This window comes from Silurus aristotelis (genome assembly GCF_946808225.1).
Source record: "Silurus aristotelis genome assembly, chromosome: 21".
In the NCBI taxonomy this organism is placed as follows: Eukaryota; Metazoa; Chordata; class Actinopteri; order Siluriformes; family Siluridae; genus Silurus; species Silurus aristotelis.
This window is the reverse complement of record NC_139594.1, coordinates 14,097,207-14,117,602: the sequence shown is the minus strand read 5'-3', so window position 1 is coordinate 14,117,602 and position 20,396 is coordinate 14,097,207. Positions and strand designations below refer to the sequence as shown.

Here is a 20,396-nt window from a genome sequence, read left to right as displayed (position 1 = left end):
TCCATCCAACCACCGACCCTATACACAGTCCAATATAAACACAGAGACACACATGCCAAGGGCTTACACACACATAAAAAAAAAACAAAGGTTCTTTATGTTCTGTAATGTGCAGCTCCTTTCAAACTGTTTAGTAATTGCGTGAGTACGATCGACGTAAACCCATCCTGTTTAAACATTTAATTGGCTGTCTTTATCTCTATGGAAAAGTAATTACTCCCGGCTTATAATTATCATGAAATTTCCTGTGGTATGCAGTGGTCCGTGCGTGCATGCGCGCGCACACTCACACACACACACTCAAACACCTCACTATCTTTGTGTGAACCTGAATCTATCCCTTACTTTAATTCCATGAACAAAAAAAAGAATCTAAAAGCTGCAGTTCATATCTACAAGCATTTTTTCTTCTGCATTGTGGCATGTTGTCCAACTTAACACACATTTTTAATAAACAAGAACAAATGCGATTTACTGCAAGCATAATTTTAATACAAAAGGGAACAAAAAAAGGAATTAATAATCTTAACATTTCACTTGTACACAATCGCACCCTGCTCTTTTATCTCTCCATCATACTGAGACTGAGAGAGTTGCACAGACTCAAGTCATGAATCCGTTTCATAGCCCTTCCCCCCCTCCCTCCCGTCACTTAGACACAATAAATAAATAAAAATTACCTTCCGATTTCACTTTCATTAGATATTCATATGCTTCAGCTTGTCAGAGACAAGGCTATGTAAAGCAGCCTTTTCATGGGGTATGTGGTCAAATCCCCGTGATCCGACTTGCTATAACGCGCTTCCAACAACAAAGTGGGAAGCAAATTCTTTATAATTTTTTTATTTTTTACATGATCTGGAAGCTGTAATCACTGACAAAAAGGCCACCTTTGAAATCAGTCAACTTCGTGGTCCATTATATCAGTAATGACCATTATCAGAGAAATCATTCAAACAAAGGCAGAAACACAAACAACACAAAATCAAAGTTATCAAATGAAATGTAATACTAGCGTTTCCCATGATGCGATATTATACTGTAAATAAATACACCTTTTTTTTATTACACTAGAAAAGAAACAAGCAAAAATCGAAACACATCAGGATTATAAATTAACCATGAAACATTCACAAGTTCTTGAAAGACTTTTCTCAAAGTAAAGCAACTAAAAAATCTCTGTAACATGATATGTGTAACTAATCATGGTTAAAACACACAGGTGAGAGAGTAAAGTCTGTTCGTATTAGCGTCAGGTTTGCAAGAAAAGAAAATGTCAGTGCATGTGTGAATTTCTGCCGTACTTCAGTACTCTCCGGATTTAGGACTTTCTACGGACGTCGAATGCCGTTAGTGGACGCTTTGTTGAGACAACAAGGGAAGCTGTGGTCACATAACCAAGATCGTGACTCACTAGCGAGGATGGGCTGATGAATTGCTCACCGCTTCCTTGAATAGTTGTTCAGTTCGTCCACCATGAAAGAAACTCGCACACAAACCACTCACCACATGGTCTAGGTGCAGAATACTTAGTGAGGTTCTCGAGTCATTTCAAAATGAAATCCTGCTAAACAACATGGAGCTTTACATTCAGTGGAGAAAAGGTCAGAAAATTCACCACTGTTTGTTTTCTTTTTTTTTCCCCACAGAAATCCTAAAGAAATGTTATGCCTATGAGAGTCAGTATTAGAATTGTGGCTGTACCATCCCCCCCAGTCTCAGCGCTAAAGAGTGGCTCGCCATTGCATATTGATGTGGCTGAGATAAAATCTCAAATCGAGTGGGTCGTGCCACTCGACGTGTCCATGTGCGTACGTGTTAGTTGCTTTCCAGTTCAGTCACGTTTTCAAGAAACAAAGTCATTTACATTGTAACACAAATAAGGCAGCACTGTTATGTTTGTTGTAAGGGGCAGCTCTGGGGTCAGCACTGTCCAGGTGTTGTCAGTACAGCTGGAGCCTTTGGAGATGTTCTGGTTGTCGATTCTCATCAAGCCCTCATGCCTGTGCTGGTGCTCAGGTAGGTTGACTGGCATGCAATATGGAAGTAAATGGTGCCACGTTAAGGACAGTGCACCTTTCCCCCAGTCTCCGCCTGTTTCTGGTGAAAACCTGCTACTTCTTCGTCGTCTGTGTTTTGGGACTAGGGCTTTTCTTGGAGATGGTAGGGATTTTGGAGGGTTTGGCGCCCGGGCGGCGCGGCGTGTCTGAAGTGTCAGAGCAGGCGGAGCGCGTCTCCATAAGCTCAGAAGCATCGGAGGCGTCGCTGCCCCTGCGGCTGCTGGCTCTGCTTCCGGCACGGCTGCCTGCACGGCTAGCGGGTCCGCTGGCTGTAGATGGAGTGCGCTTGTTGTCTGAGGAGAAAGAGACAGCCAACGTCAGCACTGTAAAATCGGCCAGTTTAAAGAACCTTCCGGAAAAAAAAATTACGATTACCGTAATTTCCGGACCCACTGATTTTGAACATAAATAAGCCACATCTGTCTATAAGCCACACTAAAACTAATGAACTTCACACAGGCTTTAACAAAAGACAGTGTCTGTTACATGGTGTAACGGGTGAAATATGATGTGGCTCCTTTAAAAGCAGAGCAGTATTTTGGGAATAGCCTGCCGCCGCATTTTTCGGTATTACTGCATCTGTGCAAGACCGAGGAATATGTCCTTATTATTTTCTGATGCTCATTTCTAAGTTTCTTTGACTAAACCGTAATGCTGTTACCAAGAAAAATAAAAAAGCACAAGTTTTTAAAACCTGTCTGTGCTTATATGATTTCTGTTGTAACTGGAGTTAGTGAGCTCTCCCATGACCCAGACTCAACGCATTACAACGGCTTGTATCTAAACAGTAGCCTACCAAGTAAGTCATTGTTCACCGTCTTCCTCCTTCCTTTCACAACTATTTCTCTCGGGAGTTTCTCTCTTCGTGCGTTTAATAATCACCATTGGTGAATGTTTTTTCCTTATGCCGTGCAGCTCAGAATACAGGTGAGGTGCATTTTTTCATGCCCGGTTGTTTTCAGCGTGACAAATAATTTGGTTTTTTGGCTTGAAGTTTGTGAAACCGGGAAAAACCCAGGAAAAATCCATATATTAGCCGCTTCGTTGTTTAAGCGGCAGGGTTCAAAACGTGGGAAAAAAGTAGCGGCTTATAGTCCGAAAAATACGGTAAGTAAAAGTAAAGTAAGTAAAAACAATAGACAGGAAGATGTTAATGGTGGGGAGGTGGTGGTTTAAGTCATTCTCCTTTAAGAGAAACTAACCATTGCTGTACAGGGCTGACTGACTGCCAGTGTGTAAACCCAAGATAACACCTTAATAAGGCAGTGATCAGATGCTGCAATTTTGTTTTTGCTGCAGTTCTGATGTAGTCAAATTAAATGGATTCAAGATATGCATGCACAGGCTACTGTAATCAGACAAAGTGCATCAGTTACACAGAACAATTTAGGCCTGTACTACAGAATGAATGTTTTTTCCTGCACACTGTAGCATTTACGTTTGAATTTTGATATAATTTCAGTACAAACCTACCTGAATTTTTTTTTTTATTAGCTTTTAAAAAAATAGAGTAGTAATGAGTGATTCCCCTGAATAATAAGGTATTTTGTCTTACTGAACAGCTTTGTTCACTAAACCGAACTTTCTCTTCCCATCCCGAGGCATCCCCGACATCGCGCCAGCTCCAGTCGTGTCCCACCTCATGAAGATCACGGACCTTCAAAGAAGTAGATGCCGACCCCGCAAAAATCTAGAGACGTACCAGCGCCATTTGGATCCCACTTCATGTAGAATTTGTACATTGAACTTTGAATGTTTAAAGTCTCTGGCATGGAGGAGTTAGCGTTGGATCTATGATTATCTCAGACAATGAGCTATTTTATGAAATGCTCAGTAGCTCCTGGTTTCACAACTGACTGTATAAGACTGTAGAAAGAACATTACACATAGTCACACACACACACTCCGATGCTTATGGTGGTTCTCCCTCTCCGAATGTTTTGTATTGTTTTAAGACTTTTATGACTCTCTTGATATCACCCAAATAAGGATGGTTCCCCTTTTGAGTCTGGTTCCTCTCACGGTTTCTTTCTCATAACATCTAAGGGAGTTTTTCCTTGCCACAGTCGCTCCAGGCTGCTCATCAGGGATAAATACACATCGTTTACTTTAAATCTAAAGTTCCATAAAGCTGCTTTGAGACAATGTCTGTTGTGAAAAGCACTATAGAAATAAACATTCTGTAATTTCCTTAAACAATCTGTATAGAGCAAATGTAAAAAAGCTGTAAGTGGTTCCTCACCAGAGCGTGCAGGTTTAGCAGCAGTTGCAGTTCCACCATTTTCACCTGTCAGAGATCCACGGCTGGAATGAAAAGGTGGCCTTTTAAGCTTGGTTGTGGAGCCTCCCTGCAATAAGAGAAATACAGAAATTAAACTGACGTCATGCAGCGTTCATTATGTTTCATCCATCATGGTTTAATGTTCATGAACACACTATACAAGGATTAATCTTTGGATAAAGACATGCGATATAATGGTCAATAGTAATTACTTAATAATTAATTAATTCATAATTTTCATACAATACTCATGCAAATGATAGAATAATCAAATTACATTTTCTAATTATTTTAAATCATACAAATCATTTTTAAACCAACCGAAGATTGAATCTGATTGAATCTGCTGTTTTGGCATTAAAAAAAAACCAAAAAATTGATTTGCTGTTGGTTATTGGTGTGTGTTCTGACACCTTTTCTCTTAAAGCTTTTTTTTGTTAGTGTGTTAGGGCTTTCGGGGAGGGGAGGCAGTGTGTTACCTCATGCCCAGGGGTGTGGCTGTGCTCTGGGCAGGACTGGCACTTGGTTGGAGTTGGAGTTTTACTGTGTGCCAGCCAGGGCTTGGCATAGCCCCGCGATTGACATTGGGTGGACTGGGAAATGAGCAGGCAGGGAGAAGGAGGATAAGGAGGTGAATGAGAGGGAAGAAAGTGAGGAAAAAATATTGGGAAAGAAAAAGTGGGAAAAGGGAGTGGAGAGATTGCGAGGACCACAGCACAGAGTAGTGCAGTGCATGGAAAAGGTGGTGATGAATACAAACACAGGTGAAATTGTGGAAAAGGAAGGGAAAAATTTTAAGCAGGGAAAAGAAGGAGGATAAAAAGACAAAAGGGACAAAAACCCACAGATGACCAAATGACTTTGACATGCAGAAACAACAATAAACACAAAAACCCAACTTGAAGCAGTGAAAATGGGAACATAAGTAACAAATCTATGTGATAAAGGACAGGAAAAGACAGGAACCTTTGTAATGGAAGGTAACATTAAAACAGACCATGGACATATAGCAGAGCTGTCCAATCTTATCAGTAGGATTTTCATTCCTAACAATCAGATGTGATTAACTGCCTTTTATTCGACTACTCTGATTGACTGGAATGAAAATCTAGTGACACACTGGCCTTTGATAAGATTGAAAACCCCTGATGGAAAAGGATTATCATATTTTGATGGACATTTTCAGTTTTGAATATTAACATGTATGAACATGAACAACTAGTGATCTAAAAGAAGACGAGTGGAGTATGAGGATTTAACACGAGTGACTATGTGTGTGTGCATTTCTGCTTACCCTTGAGGTGGCAGTGGGCGTGGCAGGGGCAGAGGGCACGGAGGCACAGCTGTGCGCACTCTGCGAGGCTGACGAAGAGGAGCGCGTTGGAGAGGCGGTGCGTGATGAAGGCTTGGAGCGTCGGCCACGGGAGCGGAAAGCTGCCATACCTTGCGAGGCTCCTTCGGGAAGAATGAACTTCTCCCGCAGCTCCAGGTTGGTACGTCCACGGGCTGAGACAGAAAGGGACAAAAACATCAGACGAGTGTTAACGAGTTGGAATCGAACATGATCAATGGACAGTGGGCAGCACGAGAGGAGAAATAACTGCTCCCGGTCAATAGACGTGTCATAAAATCCACGTTAATTGTAAGGGGTAGACACAGTGCAGGAGTTTAATAAGGGACATGAGCAGTAAGACAAGCATCCATACACTGAGGGTTGTGCTCAGTTAGTGCCAGACACAAATGCCACTCCAAAAAGCATAACCTTTAATCTCAGAGAATCCACCACTGGGCACTTTGGAGTGCTCAGTGCTAGTGGTGGGCTTTGCTAAAAAAAAAAAAACAAAAAAAAAACACCAAGAGGCGTAGCTGGTTATGGTTGAGACACACAAAAACACTAGATACTAACAGAAGCCTTTGGTCAAGAGAGAAACATTCTACAAAAAACAGATAAAAAACACTGCAGGCCTAGCACACAACACACAGCCCCGAGCAGCCAACCACAGACAAAGGCAGGCAGAGAAACTGGAGAGAGAAGAGAGAGGGAGAGAAAATGAGAGGAAACAGAGCAGATCGGGAGAGGGCTGTGCGCAATAGCAGCAGTGCACTATAGACCTGGTCACTAGCTGTCCTGCAGACTGCAACACAACCCCGTTCCCCATAGTCTCAAGCAACAGCAGGGCAGCTGTTAATTGGCGGCACACTATATAATTTCTTTCCCAGGTAGAGTCTGTAATTCATTTCCCATGAGCAAACTTGGGCAAACTAAAAGCTGCTTGAAGCAATATTAGAAACCCAGGCTTGCCACTCCCAGTTCTTGTATTTTTATTTTTATTTTTGGACACGCACAAAAAGCGAAAAGACAAGGCCCAGCCCGAATGGGAATGAGAAGCGTGACGCTTGCTGGGACGAGACCGAGACATCCACGTCCCCTCACACCCACACTCACACACATTTGCAAAGACCGAGCAGTGAGGAGATGGATCTGATGTTGGTAAATGGTTTTAGACTTTAGTGTATTGCAGGATGGAGAGATGGTGTCAGACTGAAAAGAGTGAGAGATAGCCGGAGTGGAGGAGAGAGTAGTAGTGAGGTACCTCTGCAGCAGAAATAGCCAGGAGTGACGGCCACTGAGAGACATAAGAGACAACAGGAGGTAAACCCAAACACACGTTTAACCTCACTCACACAACTTGGAAGAAGGTTTTTATACTCTCTCTCTCTAACACATACACACACACAGAGTAGTATAGATTGAAGAAATGGGCAAAAAAGCCATGTGCTCAGGTTACACCATCATCATGTCATTTAAATGAGGACTCTGGAACATGTGGTTGAGCCCTCAGTGCTGTAAAACGCATATAGCCACAATATGAGCACACAGACGATAGAGGACAGTCAGTTCAGTGCTACAGTCAGCCAAGCACAGCACGGCACACAGGAACCGAATATGATTAGAGTCAAAACAGGAGAAAGACGGAAAAAAAATCAAGAGGGAGAGAGAGAGAGAGAGAGAGAGACCCAACCTATACGAGATGATATGGAGCAGCTGGAGTCGGAGCGAAGGATTTTAAGTCCGGGATGTTGCACTGGGGAGAGAGAGATAAAGAGAGGGAGAGGGTGGGGAAGGGGAAAGGGAAGGAGAGACCCAAGGAACATGCATCATGCACTATAATTCAAATAGAGAGAAAGAAAGAAAGAAAGAAAGAGAGAGACAGAATAGAGCTAAATATATGATAATGCATGCATAAATAAAGACATGGTAAGATGATCACATGTCTGAAAGGTCCAAAGAAATAAAGTGATATCTCAGAGACTCCCACAGCAAAAATAAAAGGGGGGATGGTTGATGGATCGAGTGATGACATAACTGAAAGACCTCATAGTGCCTTGGTGAATTTTGCAATGAATGAAATGGAATAAATTGGAATACACTGGAATTATGTCACAAAGCCATCTATCATTTGCTAAATCTTTTATATAAAAAAAAACAAAAAACAAAAAAACATTTCATGTTAGAGATTTATCGAGCAAAAATTGTTCTCTGGCCTTTGATCTTGCCAAAAAGAGCTATGGTTTTTGCAAAAAAAAAATCCCTATAAAACAATCCCTAATGTGATCCAGAATATTAGTAGCATCATGCTGTGGTATGAGGTGGTGCTTTTAATCAGCAGGGACTAGTAAACTGGTGAGGGCAAGTTGGGGGAGCCAAATGCAGGGCAATTCTAGAGAAAAACCAGTTTGATTGTGTGTGTGTGTGTGTGTGTGTGTGTGTGTGTGTGTGTGTGTGTGTGTGTGTGTGTGTGTGTGTGTGTGTGTGCCTGTGTGTGTGTTTGTGTGAAACACTTGAGAAAGTAAAGATTTATCTTTTTAACAGGACAATGCTGACACTGCCAGTGGTTAAAAAAATATGGCATATATAAATTTTCTAGCTCTAGAAATTCAAAAGATTGATCAAAAGATTATACTATAATATAATAAATTGTATAACAAAATTTTTAAAGAGAAAAAAAAGATATTAAGAGTAGTGTATTATATTTACGTTATAACAAGGGAAAGAGGTGAATACTGAAAGCCCTGTACATCATAACACTATAGCAATTGTGTGTGTGTGTGTGTGTGTGTGTGTGTGTGTGTGTGTGTGTGTGTGTGTGTGCACATGCAGCAATGTGGAACATGTCTTACCCAACCAAATACATCAGCTTCCTTATACACAGCTGCTCCTGATGATTGTGTAAGCGGGTGTGCACGACTGTGTGTGCTTGTGTAAATAAGCCTTACCTCTGCAAGGGTCGTTCTTGACCAGAAACTCGTCCAGCGCCATCCAGCCTCCTCCCACCCGAACCATGACTGTGCTGCGCAGGATTCGCACCAGACGCAGCTGCTGAGAGTCGCCAAACTGAAGAAGAGAGAGACAAAGTGCAAAAAAAAAAAACAAAAGCGCAAAAGAAAAAAATGCAGTGAAAGAGAAGAGAGGTAATAGATTAGATACATTAGAATCATTTAAAAAGTAAAAATAAATAAAAAAGAAGAAGAAGAAATTATATTTTCATGCAAAAAAACATGCATTTGAGATTCTAAATGATTCAGGATCAAGCTGAGCCCAATGTCCCATAGCACTCCCAAAGCTCTAAAACTTCTACCATAGTATTTTAAAAGCGGATGTGCCCAAAATAACAAAATTGCTCTAAATGACAAAGAATTGGACAAATATGACTCCTTAGTTACACATGAAAATTAAATAGATTTTTGTATTTTTATTTTAGATCGTTTAAGTGAGTCATCTTTACTTCCTCTTTTAATTATCCCTTTATTTTATTAATAGGTGAAACTACCAAAATTGACAGATTCAGACCTGTACCCACTGATTGTATGGACACAAGCTCTCGCGGAGTAAATTTTACTTTTAGCTTTAAAAAATACGGCAATAACTGTATTCAAAAATAAAAAAATAAAAAAATAAAATAATTGCGAAAAGGAAATACTGTGGTTAAAAAAAAAAAAAAATCTCATCTAGTCACAACATCTCAAGAATATAACTTTCAGTAGCTCGTTCCACCACCAAAGAATAAAAAAAAAAAAAAAAATTTTTCCAACAATCAAACCCACAAATATTTTTAGAATCATTCAATTTTACCATTACAGAAAAACCAAACACTAGCAGGGCCTGTGATATCTGCTCTAGAGTTGGAAGTGCACACATTCCCAGCATATTTGGGTAATGGCTATGTAACTGTGCAGACCAGACAGGAAATGCCCAGTAACTGTGGCTCAGAGAGGTTCAAACAAATATCTGGACTATATTCAATAGTATGTAGTGTGGAACCAGTTCTCTGTGCTGTGGTCACTATAGAGGCTGCCTAGTCATTCTTTACTAAGGGTCACAATCTCGAACCAAATCTAGAACAGATTTCTGAGGCCATATCACAAGCACGCCAGATACTTTACCTGGTTCCCAAGGAAGAACTACAAAAAATCCAGCAGACATGGAGAAGGAAGAAAACAAGGAGAAGAAAGAAGAAAGTATGAAATAACATGTACAAACACAAATGTTGAAACAATTAAACAAACTACCCTTAATTACTGCTCTAAGTGAAATCAAATCTAATTCAATAATGAGTCAGGATTCACAAAACAGTAACTAGCGATGGTTAGCAATGCAATTCTTGATCTAAATGGATCAAAGTGCTTGAAAATGGCAGAGTTAGAAGAAAAGGTGAGGGATGACAAAAGGGATGAAAGCAACAGATATACACAAACAGAGACACACAGCTTAGTCAGAGGTTGTGATGGACCTGAGGCTTGGGAATTCTTGTAAGTAAATCTTATGCTGTAAGCATCATTACCCAATGTATAATGATGTAGGAGAAAAAAACAACAACAACAAAAACAATGCAGCTCCTTCATTCTCCAAAATTATGGGATGGACATTAGTTTGATGGTGGTGAGAAGCACACACACACTGCTGTTACAGTGATGCAATGGTAGTATGGTGAGGTAGTTATGCAGGAGATGCACATATCCAGCAGTGGACCTTTCACCCAAAGTGGCATGAGATCAATATGTAAAGGTAGTTGTGATGGTTAGAACCATAAAGATGTCAGAGAGCGGCACTGCAGCATGATGGCTGTTTAGTAAACAAGTCTGTTAATATACATTATTATACCTGCAATACATTATTTATAGTCACGGAAAAAAAAGGAATAACTCATAACTCACCCTGTACTTGTTCTCTCCAATCTGTTCAACCTGGAACCTCTTAGCACACTTGCACTGGGCCACTTGTCTGGTGACCTACATTGGAAAAAATACAACAAAAATTACCTTGTAGTTCCAAAGGGAAGATGCAAACACTGAAGGATTATCTGATCAGTTGATATTACCTCATCTTCAATCTTGTCAGCATCTGTAGTTGGTCTATAGGCGTCCTTATTAGGGTGCAAAGCTGCCACAAACTCGTAGTAATCGATGTATCCGTCACCATCACGGTCGAAAATATCAGCCACTGCGGTCATCTCTAGCTTGCTGGTGGGGAATTCTGTCAAGACGAAAGTAGACATTTAGATTAATGCACACTTCACTCCTGTTTTTCACAGATTATTTCAATTGGCAGTTCCTACTGAATCCTACTAAAATGGTATGGTCTAAAAAATAAAAAAATGTGCGCAACGTAATTTGTTTAGTTATTCTGGTTATATATACACACATATACATATACACGCGCACACTACATGGATCATCAAAGATATCTGCACACAAACAATATATATTTTAAAGGCACCATAAAATTTGACTCCGGCACACAGGGTTTTTAAAAAGGCATCATGTGTTTATTTATATTAATTTGTTTGTACATACTTGAAGCCAGGATGCCATCAATAAATTCTTGTCGAGTGATTTTGCCATCTTGGTCCTTGTCAATACGCCTGAAAAAGTCCATCACGCGAGACTTCTTATGATTCATCCAGCGCATGTACTTCTTCCTCCACACATCAAAATCGAAGTTGGCAAATTCTTTCAGCTGCAATGTGAGAGAGACAAATTAAAGAAGGATAAAAATATCAGACTGCATATGAAATTATGTACCCCAAAAAAAATAAAAAATTGTTAGGTTTAAACGCCTTTTTTTTTTTTTTAAATAAACTTTGAGAAATCTAAAACATATTCTCTATCTTTGATTAATAAATTATTAATAAAATATTTAATAAATGACGATTTATTATTCATGTTTGTTTTATTTATTTAAAGATGCCTTCCTGGATACACAGTAACACTAATTAAAATAATTCAGAGTGTCATTGTAAATCCTGTGTAATTGTGTAACTGATGTACCTCTTCCAGCCTGTCGAGGGCATCATTGAGCTTGCGTTGACGGTCCAGAGCCAGTAGCCAAACCTGCTGCCATCGTGAGCAGAGCTGGTTAAGACGAGGGTTTCCTCCAGTTACCTGCATTACAGGCTGCTGCTGCGGCTGCTGCTTACCTAAGAAAGAGAAAGCAAACATATCTGATAACAACCTGTGTTCACACTCACCACACCAATACTCAACACCACACTGCACACACATTGTGCTCTGTTTTTGTATGCAAAATAAAAAAGTGGTACAGAAGGAAAAGGCCACTTACGGACACCCCGTCTCTCAGCAAAACTGCTAGAAGTTTCTGATGGTTTTCTTTTGTACGTTTTTGTAACTTTATCTACATCAGGCTGTTTACGAGTCATCTCCTCCATGAAAACCTGGCCGAGGTGCACAATTACAGTGTAAAGCCTTAATCATAGCAATCTCTATATATATCCATAAACATAATAAATACTCAAACATTCAACAGACTTCAGACATTCAATGGATGATTTCAGACTATTATTATGTTTATTTATGGTTTTATATATATACACATATACACACACACACACACGCACGCACACACACACATATATATAAAGTGTAACGGTACACAAAACTCACGGTTCGTTACATACCTCTATTTTTAATTCACAGTTCAGTTTAATTTCGGTAGTTGGGAAGAACAAATGCAAACATAAAATTGCTTGTCGTTTTTTTTTTTTTTTTTTTTTTTATTAACGCAGTTTATTATTATTAACATTTGTGATTATTAACATTTAAACAGTTTACATTTTTAAAACATTTTTTGATAAATTACCTGCTCGGTTCTAAAATAGATAAAAATAATATTTTATGATATTTTATAAAAATAAAGTAGAATAAATCCAAGAAATGCAATATGCTTTTTTTATTGTTTATTATATTGATTAAATTGAGTAATCAATTAAATTGGCACAAACACTTCCAGTTCCGAAAATACGCGAATTTTGGACGCACCTCCGCAGCCCCTATGGTACCTTAGTGAATTCATCTAGACATTACACCAGTAAGTTGCTTCCTTTTTGACGCATACTCAACAGAAAATTTGAAGTAATGAACATAGAGGCTTTATTTATCACAATTTTTTTTATAAAAATCTGTTAGTTAAAACAGTTTAAAATGTTATTCCTAACGTTGCTGAACATTCGGCCACGCTGCGGATTTATGCGAATTTAAAGATAATTCGCAACTTGCTGTTAGTTTCCTAATGAGAACACGCAAATTATCCAAACCGCGAATTATCGAGGGTTGACTGTATACAATACACACACACACACACACACACACACACACACACACACACACACACACACACACACACACACACACACACTCTGACCAAGCATAACATTATGACTTCATAACATTAAGAACAGTGAATCCTGGCACCTGTTAGTGGGTGGATATATCAGGCAGCAAGTAAAAATTTTGTCCTTAGTGTTTATGTGGTATAAGCAGTAAAAATTTAAGGATTTGAGTAAATCTGTGACGGTTAGACGATTGGGTCAGAGCATCTTCAAAACTGCAGCTCTTGTGGGCTGTTCCCGGTCTGCAGTGGTCCAGGGAGTGAAGGCTGACCCGTGTGGTCCAAACCAAAAGATGAGCTCCTGTAGCTCAAATGCTGAAGAAGTTAATGCTGTTGATGCTCAACGGGTCTGGACTGTAATAATGTTATGCCTGATTGGTGGCCATAAAGTAAGGCCTAGTCAGTGTATATATATACACACACACACACACACACAAACAAAATACATGGTCCATGGTAGCCCCACCCACCTGGTGCTCTGTGATCAGTGTTTTAAGCTGAGTGATATCCTGGGGAAGTGGCTCAGTGTCACGTTGCACTAATGTAGTCTCTGCAAACTGCAGCCATGACAACAGGTCTTCCAACAGAGCTGCATTGTTGAGAAGTTCTGCAAGTGCTGCCTCTAGACGCTGCTCATGTTGCTTCGCCCATGTTAAAACCTAGAGGATGCACAAGAGCATTCAGTTAGATGAATTTCAGACAGCAACAGGCCAGAGTGTGGAGGTGGGGTTTAGATGATGAAAGAAAAAGGACTTGGTCACTTTAGAAAGAATGGGTGGACTCGAGGTTCAATCAAATCCAACTTTTTTTTTACATTTTAAAGCACAATTGGTATAACTGTGTGATGTGGAAAGAAGTGGATTAATAAGGAAAAACTCTCACAAGCAAGATATATATAAAATTATTTTTCATGGCAGAGGCACAGAAATAGTTCATGACAGCAGATATGGTAACACTTTTATGTGTTGAAAAACTAAAGCCATATAATCTGCGATGCTGATATGCCATTGCACCTCATCAAACTCATAATTACGATCAAATGATCTTTATCCCTCATAAAAGTCACGAAAACTTTAAATAATCACAGCTGCACTACCTCCTCAAAGCGAGCCCTGATGATGGTGATCCAGTGTTTGATGGTTGTGATACAGTCGGGATGGCACACTGCCAGTATGGCCTCGCCCATGCCGGCTGCTTTGTTCACGTCCACTCTCTTCTCTTCCACTGTCTGCATGAAGTCACGGTGCGTGTGCAACAAGGCCTGCAAAGTCTCCACCTCCTCTGGTAGGATGCCTCGGAAACGCAGGGTTTGCTCCGCCTCTGAGAGCCACTCCAGTAACATCTGCACTGCCGTGCGAAACTCCTCGGCCTGCAACATGGGGAGGAGATTAAAGGAAATGATGCACAGGTTGCATTTTTAGTTCGCCAACTATTACAGTATATTTATTCACAATACTCAAATCTGTATTTTTTTTACCTGTTTGAGAGCCTGCTGAAGTCGAGTCTGTTTGGAAACAGAAAGTGCGCAGACACTCTCCCAGCGGTTGCTGAGCTCCTGCAGCTGAACTTTGACCCAGGCGGTATCATCCCGGCCCGTCTCCATGAGCTCCCGAGCAGAACGCTTTAGGGCCTGAATGCTACCTGTCCTTTTCCCAAGCTCCTTTTGAAAAGCCTAACGCAACACAAAACAGTTTTTTAGCACAACAAAGTAAAATTATAATCAAACTCTACCTTAATGATAACCCCCAAATAATATTTCACCTAATAGTAACTTTTATATTCGTGCCACTGATACCTTATGGGAATCCATGAGATTAGAGACGAGGTCCAGGTCTCCGTGGACGGGCTGGTCTTCAGCTAACTGTGGCTCAACACGGTACAACCAGTCCACAAGGGCCTGCAGAGCCTCTGCAAACTGACCTGAGAACAGCAGGGCCTCCTCCAACTTGTGCTGCCTTAAAATGACAACAACTTCCATTAACACTTTATCCTTTTACATCCACTTATGTTGTTTATTGTTGTTTAATGCCATGTCAGCAGATGTGGCTTTTTGTCCTTCAGTTGAATGTCTTTTTACTTTGGTGATTTGGACATTTTGGAAGATTCCTTTATATGTAATGTCTGATTAGAAAAGCAGTTTTATGCCTTTAAGTGTATTGCAGTGCATTAATGTGTGTTTTATGGTCATGTTTGTTTTATAGTGATGACATGTTGGGGGCTCTTCTCAGTTTAGCATGAAAGCGTGTGTGAGTCTGGAGTGTCCAATACGGCACCTTGTATATACAGTATGGTCTGGTCGTGTCTGGATTCGAAATGGAAACTGAGGAATTGTCTGATTTATAGTTGGGTTGATTGGATATAGTTTGTTATCTGTGGACTGTTCCGAGTACAAGTTTATTTTCAGTTAATTTTTGGTTTGAGGTCTGATGGTGGTCAGTCTGTGATTTGCATATTAATGGTTCTGTACTATTGTGGGCTTTTTACCTTTCAACACTCTTTCCACACACAGTGTCCCACTTGTCTCTGACCTCCCCGAGGAGGTTGTCGAGTTTCTGGGTGTCAGGTGGTAGTGTAGCTTTGTCTCTCATGGCCTTCCCAGAGCGCACTGTGGTGTCATATACTGGCTGCTTGGAACCTAGAGACTTCTGAAACTCCTACAGGGAGTGAATGACAGAGAAGATGATATCATGTCTACAATATATATATATATATATATATATATATATATACACACACACAAAATAATAAATAGAACAATCTAGAGATTTAACTATGACTAAAAATATGTGGAAGTGAATGTTCTTGTAGCCCAGCAGGTGGTGCCCATGAGCTGGATGACAGGCACAGGATTTTCCACACAGGTCTATTAAACTGAGCTTTGGAAACAAACATATATTTTTATTCACACACATCAAAAGTTCATCAGTGCGTTACATTTGTACCTTATGTTTCGTGAGCTGCGCTTTGATTTTATCCGGCTCATTGGAGATCTCCAACTCAGAGTCCAGCCTTTGGTCAGCCTCTTCCAGCCAGTCTGTCAGCTTCCTCCAGGCCTCATGAAACTAACCACAAAACAAGAATCATTAATAGAAATATTTACTAAGGCAAAAATGAAAAGAATGGAGGACAGGTTACCTGTTTGGCTCTCTTGCGGGCCTCATCTAGGTGTCGTCCCCTGTCCAGAGACCTCTGCACCAACTTGTCCCATCGAGCTTGCACACTTAATAGCAGGTTCTTGATAAGCACCACATCCTGTTTGAGGCTGGCAAAGCGCAGCTGAGAACCAGCCTTTTCCAAAGCCAGCACCTGTTCCCTGTGTATGTTCACCTCATTCACAAACACCTGAGGAGCACACAGCACCAGGCATAGAGTCAGGGTTATGGCAACATCTTAAGCAGCTGAAAAAAACTAGATATGTCTGTGGAGGCCTAGGAAACCCTTCAGATTGTGAAATGTGTACATTTTATTTTGTAAATATTTAGTAATTTGTCATTACTACATTACTTTGCATTAATCATTAGCACTTCCTCACGCTAGCTTCCTCCCTAAAATGGGTCCCTAGTTATTGGTTATGAATGTAAATGGCATTCTTTTGAGACTGAGAGTATGATTAACCTATAACCGCCATGTTTTTAAAAGGCTACAGGTAAATAAAATTAATACATAAATAAAAAAAAAAAGTTGTAATTTTGCTGCAATACAGTAAAACCTTTGCGCTCGTCTGTAATTCCTTCCGTAACTCGTGACAAGTACCGAACAAGTACAGATGGTCCCAGACTTACAATGGCTCGACTTAGGATTTTCCGACATTTTAAGATGACTATAAAAAAATTTATAGAAATATTGACATTTCCAGGTGGCATTTGAATTTTCGTCCGATACTTTGGGATGCTGCCAAGATGTGTACATTTCCCACATTGTGAGATGCCTTACTTTCGCCAGCGGTCAACAGAGAACAGTTGTCTCAGTGTTAGAGCGCTTTTTTTTTTGTGTGTTTTTGGTGTTTTAAAGCCAATTCTAGCCCGGATCTCTCTCCTTTTTATCTCTCCCTTTTAAACGTGTTCAGCTCCGGCCTCCACTTGCGAACCGGCACTTGTGCATGCGCCCATTGCCACATACACACAGTTTTTCCCACTCATATATTAATATACATATATTCTAAAAAAAAAAAGTGATATCAGCACCACTAAATGAATAAATTATACAAGCAAACTTTACCTTGTGTTCATCTATCTGGAAGAGGACAGTGTCGAGGATGAGGCTAGGTGGCTGGGCCATGTTCAGGGTCTGCTCTGCCTGCGTCAGCCAGTTGATGGTGTCCTGCAGTGATGACTGGAAGCCTGTAGCCAGTGATACAGCCTCCTCCAGCTTAGCCTAATGACCAACCAATGAAGAAGCACTGAGAACCAGATGGCTACACAATAGCCGATTAAATATTGATTAAAATGGGCTTTAGAAGTTGCAGGGCATGTTTATCATACCCTCCTGTCGTCTATCTTGGCATTTAGACTGCTCCACTTGTTTTGTAGTAGGGCCAGGTTCTGCTGGGTTTGAGTGGTTCCAGGACTGGAATCCTCACCCCCTCTGGCCAAGAGCATGGAGTCTCCCTGATCTAGCAATCGGTGGTACTGTTCACCACGCTGTGTCAACTGAGCCTGCAGCTCCTGCAACATTCATTACAAAACAGTCTATAAACTGAAAAAATATTAATTCTGCCAAACAGACTACAGGCAAAAAATGTGTTTTACTGTTGATATTTTGGATTTCTGTACTTAATCTCATAGTATCTAAAGCACACAGATCATATCTCTATACAGGTCTGTAGTGATGTGGTTACCATGTGCTGCTGCAGCTGCTCCCTGGCTGTCTCTGGAAGGCCACCTGTGGGTTTGGCTGCTGATAGCTGACTCTCTGTGCGCCTCAGCCACTGCAGGAACTCCTCCAGCTCACCATGGAAACCCTCCGCCTGAAAAAGAGCACGGTCAAGCAATCAGCATTGCTCACGACCGTTAATATTAAAGAGACTGTCTGTCCTCACTGCTAAGCACCCCCTTTCAGAGTCTAAAGTGCACTAAATCCTTTGCCATTCCCACCACAAATACTACACGGTTTAGCCAAGGACACTAATGTTTTTCAGTAGTGCTGCTGAAAAGCACCTGCTGCAGAGCAGTCTCTAATAGGTTTTGTCTCTCATCTGTCTTCAGGAGTAAGCTGTCCCAGCTGCGGTTCAGCTCGTCCAGCTGGTCTCTCAGGTGGCTAGCTTCGTCTCCAGGACTGGACTCCAGCAACTCAGAGCCTGCACTGTTCACCGTCTCCACTGTGGCTCGATGGGACAGGACATCGTTGCGCAACACCTAGAAAATTAGCACAGATATTAGCACAGATATATAGGAATGCACACTGTTTAATTTATGTTGATTCTGACCCTGTGCTTCTTTTTTGAAAACAATGAGTGTTGTGACAAATTAACCTGTTTACCTTCCTTTCCCCATCCAGAACTGATTAGATATAAGTATTTAAATTCACAAAGCAATTAATATAATATGTGCAATGACGACGAAGCTTAAATGTGTGCTTACATGGTGTTTGGCCAGCTCGATCTCAATGGCTTTAGGATCAGAGCTGACGGGTCTCTGCGTGTCCAGGGTGGCATGTGTGTGGCTTAGCCAGGACTGCAGCTCAGACAGAGCATGCTGAAACTGACCCAGCGCTAGAAGGGCTCCTTCCAGTTTGTGCTAAAAGAGCAAACGAGAAAAGGAATGGTATCAGTAATCGTCAGGATCCATTAATAACAAAAAATAAGAGAGCTAGCTAGAGTCTAACCTGTCTGACTGTGATCTTATCTCCCAGGTTGTCCCACAGGTGCCTGAGCTCAGTGAGAGGTTCCTGGATCATGTCTCTGTCTGCTTGGTCAGAAACCTTTTTGAGCAGTAGCTCCCCCTGGTGGCACAGCTTCTCCATGTCGATCTGCTGCTGGTATACTTCAACCTTGAATTGCTGTTGGAAAAGGAAATTTGGCATTTGGTATAATCCGTAGATTCAGTGTAGTAAAAAAAGAAAAAAAAAAAAAAAGTGATCTGGAACACATCCAAACCTTGAGCTCCTCTATTTGTTGTTTGACGGTGCTGAGGTCAGTTCCCACAGTTTGCATGTCGCACAGTTTGATGACGGCGTTGTCTAGGTAGTCGAACATGCCCTGGACAACATGAATACTCATTAACATGCTTATTCATTCTTTACATCAGGGTTGCATCAGTTAGAGGTTCAGAATCAGTGCCAGGGCCACCCACCTGCAGAGCATCCTGATACTGTACAGAGGCTGTCATAGCCTCCTCCAGTTTCTCCATCCTCTCTCTCCATGTGCGATTCAAGCCTTCCCAGGCATTATTCATCTAGAATAAATTAAAAGCAAAAAGAAAAACATTTTGGTTTCAGATGCATGTCCAGTGGGATAAAAAAAAAAAAAAAAGAATCACTGGATGGTTCAGCTCTTACCTCATCGATGGTCTTCTTAACCTCTGGTTTCTCAGTTTCTCCACAAGCAAAGATGAGGTCAGCTCCCAATGTGCGAACAATCTCCAGCTCCTCCCTCAAGCCGTCTGTCTCTGCTTTGATGGCCTGAAAGAAGAAACAGACAATTAAGCTGAAGAAATGCAGTTCTTTTCCATTATGCTACTTTGAAGCTATTTTTTGTAATCATATGAGTATGGTTATATAACCACTGCATTTTGTTTATGCCATAATACTAATGTGCTTATATCTTTATACCTTTTATTTTTTAAGAAACCCAAACAATATTATATAAATAATGAAAGAAACAAGCACCTGAAGATCTTCACAGGCAGCACTTTCATTTCTCTTTACCTTAAAAATAACTCTAGACTCCACCTCTGTATTATATAAACAGCATGTGAGAAATATATTGAAGCTGCTTTTCAAGGAAACGGACACGAGAGCCTAATATATATATATATATATATATATATATATATATATATATATATATATATATATATATATATATATATATATATATATATATATAATTTTTTTTTTATAAAAAATACATGGCTTGTGTTTTGATGAAACAAAACATAAAAAAAAAAAAAGTACCCTAATACTACTACTAATATTATAACTATAAACTCTGCTGCACTATAATCATATTATACACTTTAATGCAGAAATGTACATTTATAGGCATTTTCGTAAACATTTTTTAGGTGTGTTTTTTTTTTTTTTTTTTTTTTTAAACAAAATGATATAAACCTCTGCATTTCCCATTCTTCACAATCTTCACATGATCTATGGCTCGGCCCATTCTTCCTGACATATCTAATTTCAGCTCTGGAAACAATGAGGGCTGTGA

General features: G+C 40.4%; 1 protein-coding gene across 17 annotated transcripts in view; it reads right to left on the bottom strand.

The window, feature by feature from the left end:
* Positions 1 to 470: 470 nt before the first annotated feature.
* The window catches only part of macf1a (microtubule actin crosslinking factor 1a), a 189,677-nt gene continuing 169,751 nt past the window's right edge, over positions 471 to 20,396 (bottom strand). For 10 of the 17 annotated variants that reach the window (XM_083523443.1, XM_083523432.1, XM_083523434.1 and 7 more), the window contains 28 exons: positions 19,523 to 19,645; positions 19,318 to 19,419; positions 19,122 to 19,223; positions 18,851 to 19,024; positions 18,607 to 18,762; positions 18,184 to 18,381; positions 17,865 to 17,993; positions 17,509 to 17,691; positions 17,246 to 17,401; positions 16,163 to 16,369; positions 15,970 to 16,089; positions 15,512 to 15,681; positions 14,823 to 14,982; positions 14,505 to 14,699; positions 14,124 to 14,396; positions 13,498 to 13,686; positions 11,963 to 12,074; positions 11,671 to 11,819; positions 11,197 to 11,359; positions 10,722 to 10,876; positions 10,558 to 10,632; positions 9,787 to 9,804; positions 8,620 to 8,737; positions 7,365 to 7,427; positions 5,636 to 5,847; positions 4,821 to 4,934; positions 4,303 to 4,408; positions 471 to 2,353 (listed from right to left, as the gene is read on the bottom strand). In XM_083523443.1, coding sequence (XP_083379569.1) covers positions 2,115 to 2,353; positions 4,303 to 4,408; positions 4,821 to 4,934; positions 5,636 to 5,847; positions 7,365 to 7,427; positions 8,620 to 8,737; positions 9,787 to 9,804; positions 10,558 to 10,632; positions 10,722 to 10,876; positions 11,197 to 11,359; positions 11,671 to 11,819; positions 11,963 to 12,074; positions 13,498 to 13,686; positions 14,124 to 14,396; positions 14,505 to 14,699; positions 14,823 to 14,982; positions 15,512 to 15,681; positions 15,970 to 16,089; positions 16,163 to 16,369; positions 17,246 to 17,401; positions 17,509 to 17,691; positions 17,865 to 17,993; positions 18,184 to 18,381; positions 18,607 to 18,762; positions 18,851 to 19,024; positions 19,122 to 19,223; positions 19,318 to 19,419; positions 19,523 to 19,645 — 4,161 coding nt within the window. In that variant the 3' untranslated portion in view covers positions 471 to 2,114. The remainder of the gene's footprint in view (positions 2,354 to 4,302; positions 4,409 to 4,820; positions 4,935 to 5,635; positions 5,848 to 7,364; positions 7,428 to 8,619; positions 8,738 to 9,786; positions 9,805 to 10,557; positions 10,633 to 10,721; positions 10,877 to 11,196; positions 11,360 to 11,670; positions 11,820 to 11,962; positions 12,075 to 13,497; positions 13,687 to 14,123; positions 14,397 to 14,504; positions 14,700 to 14,822; positions 14,983 to 15,511; positions 15,682 to 15,969; positions 16,090 to 16,162; positions 16,370 to 17,245; positions 17,402 to 17,508; positions 17,692 to 17,864; positions 17,994 to 18,183; positions 18,382 to 18,606; positions 18,763 to 18,850; positions 19,025 to 19,121; positions 19,224 to 19,317; positions 19,420 to 19,522; positions 19,646 to 20,396) is intronic. The other 7 variants (XM_083523439.1, XM_083523437.1, XM_083523436.1 and 4 more) reach the window with 7 other exon arrangements.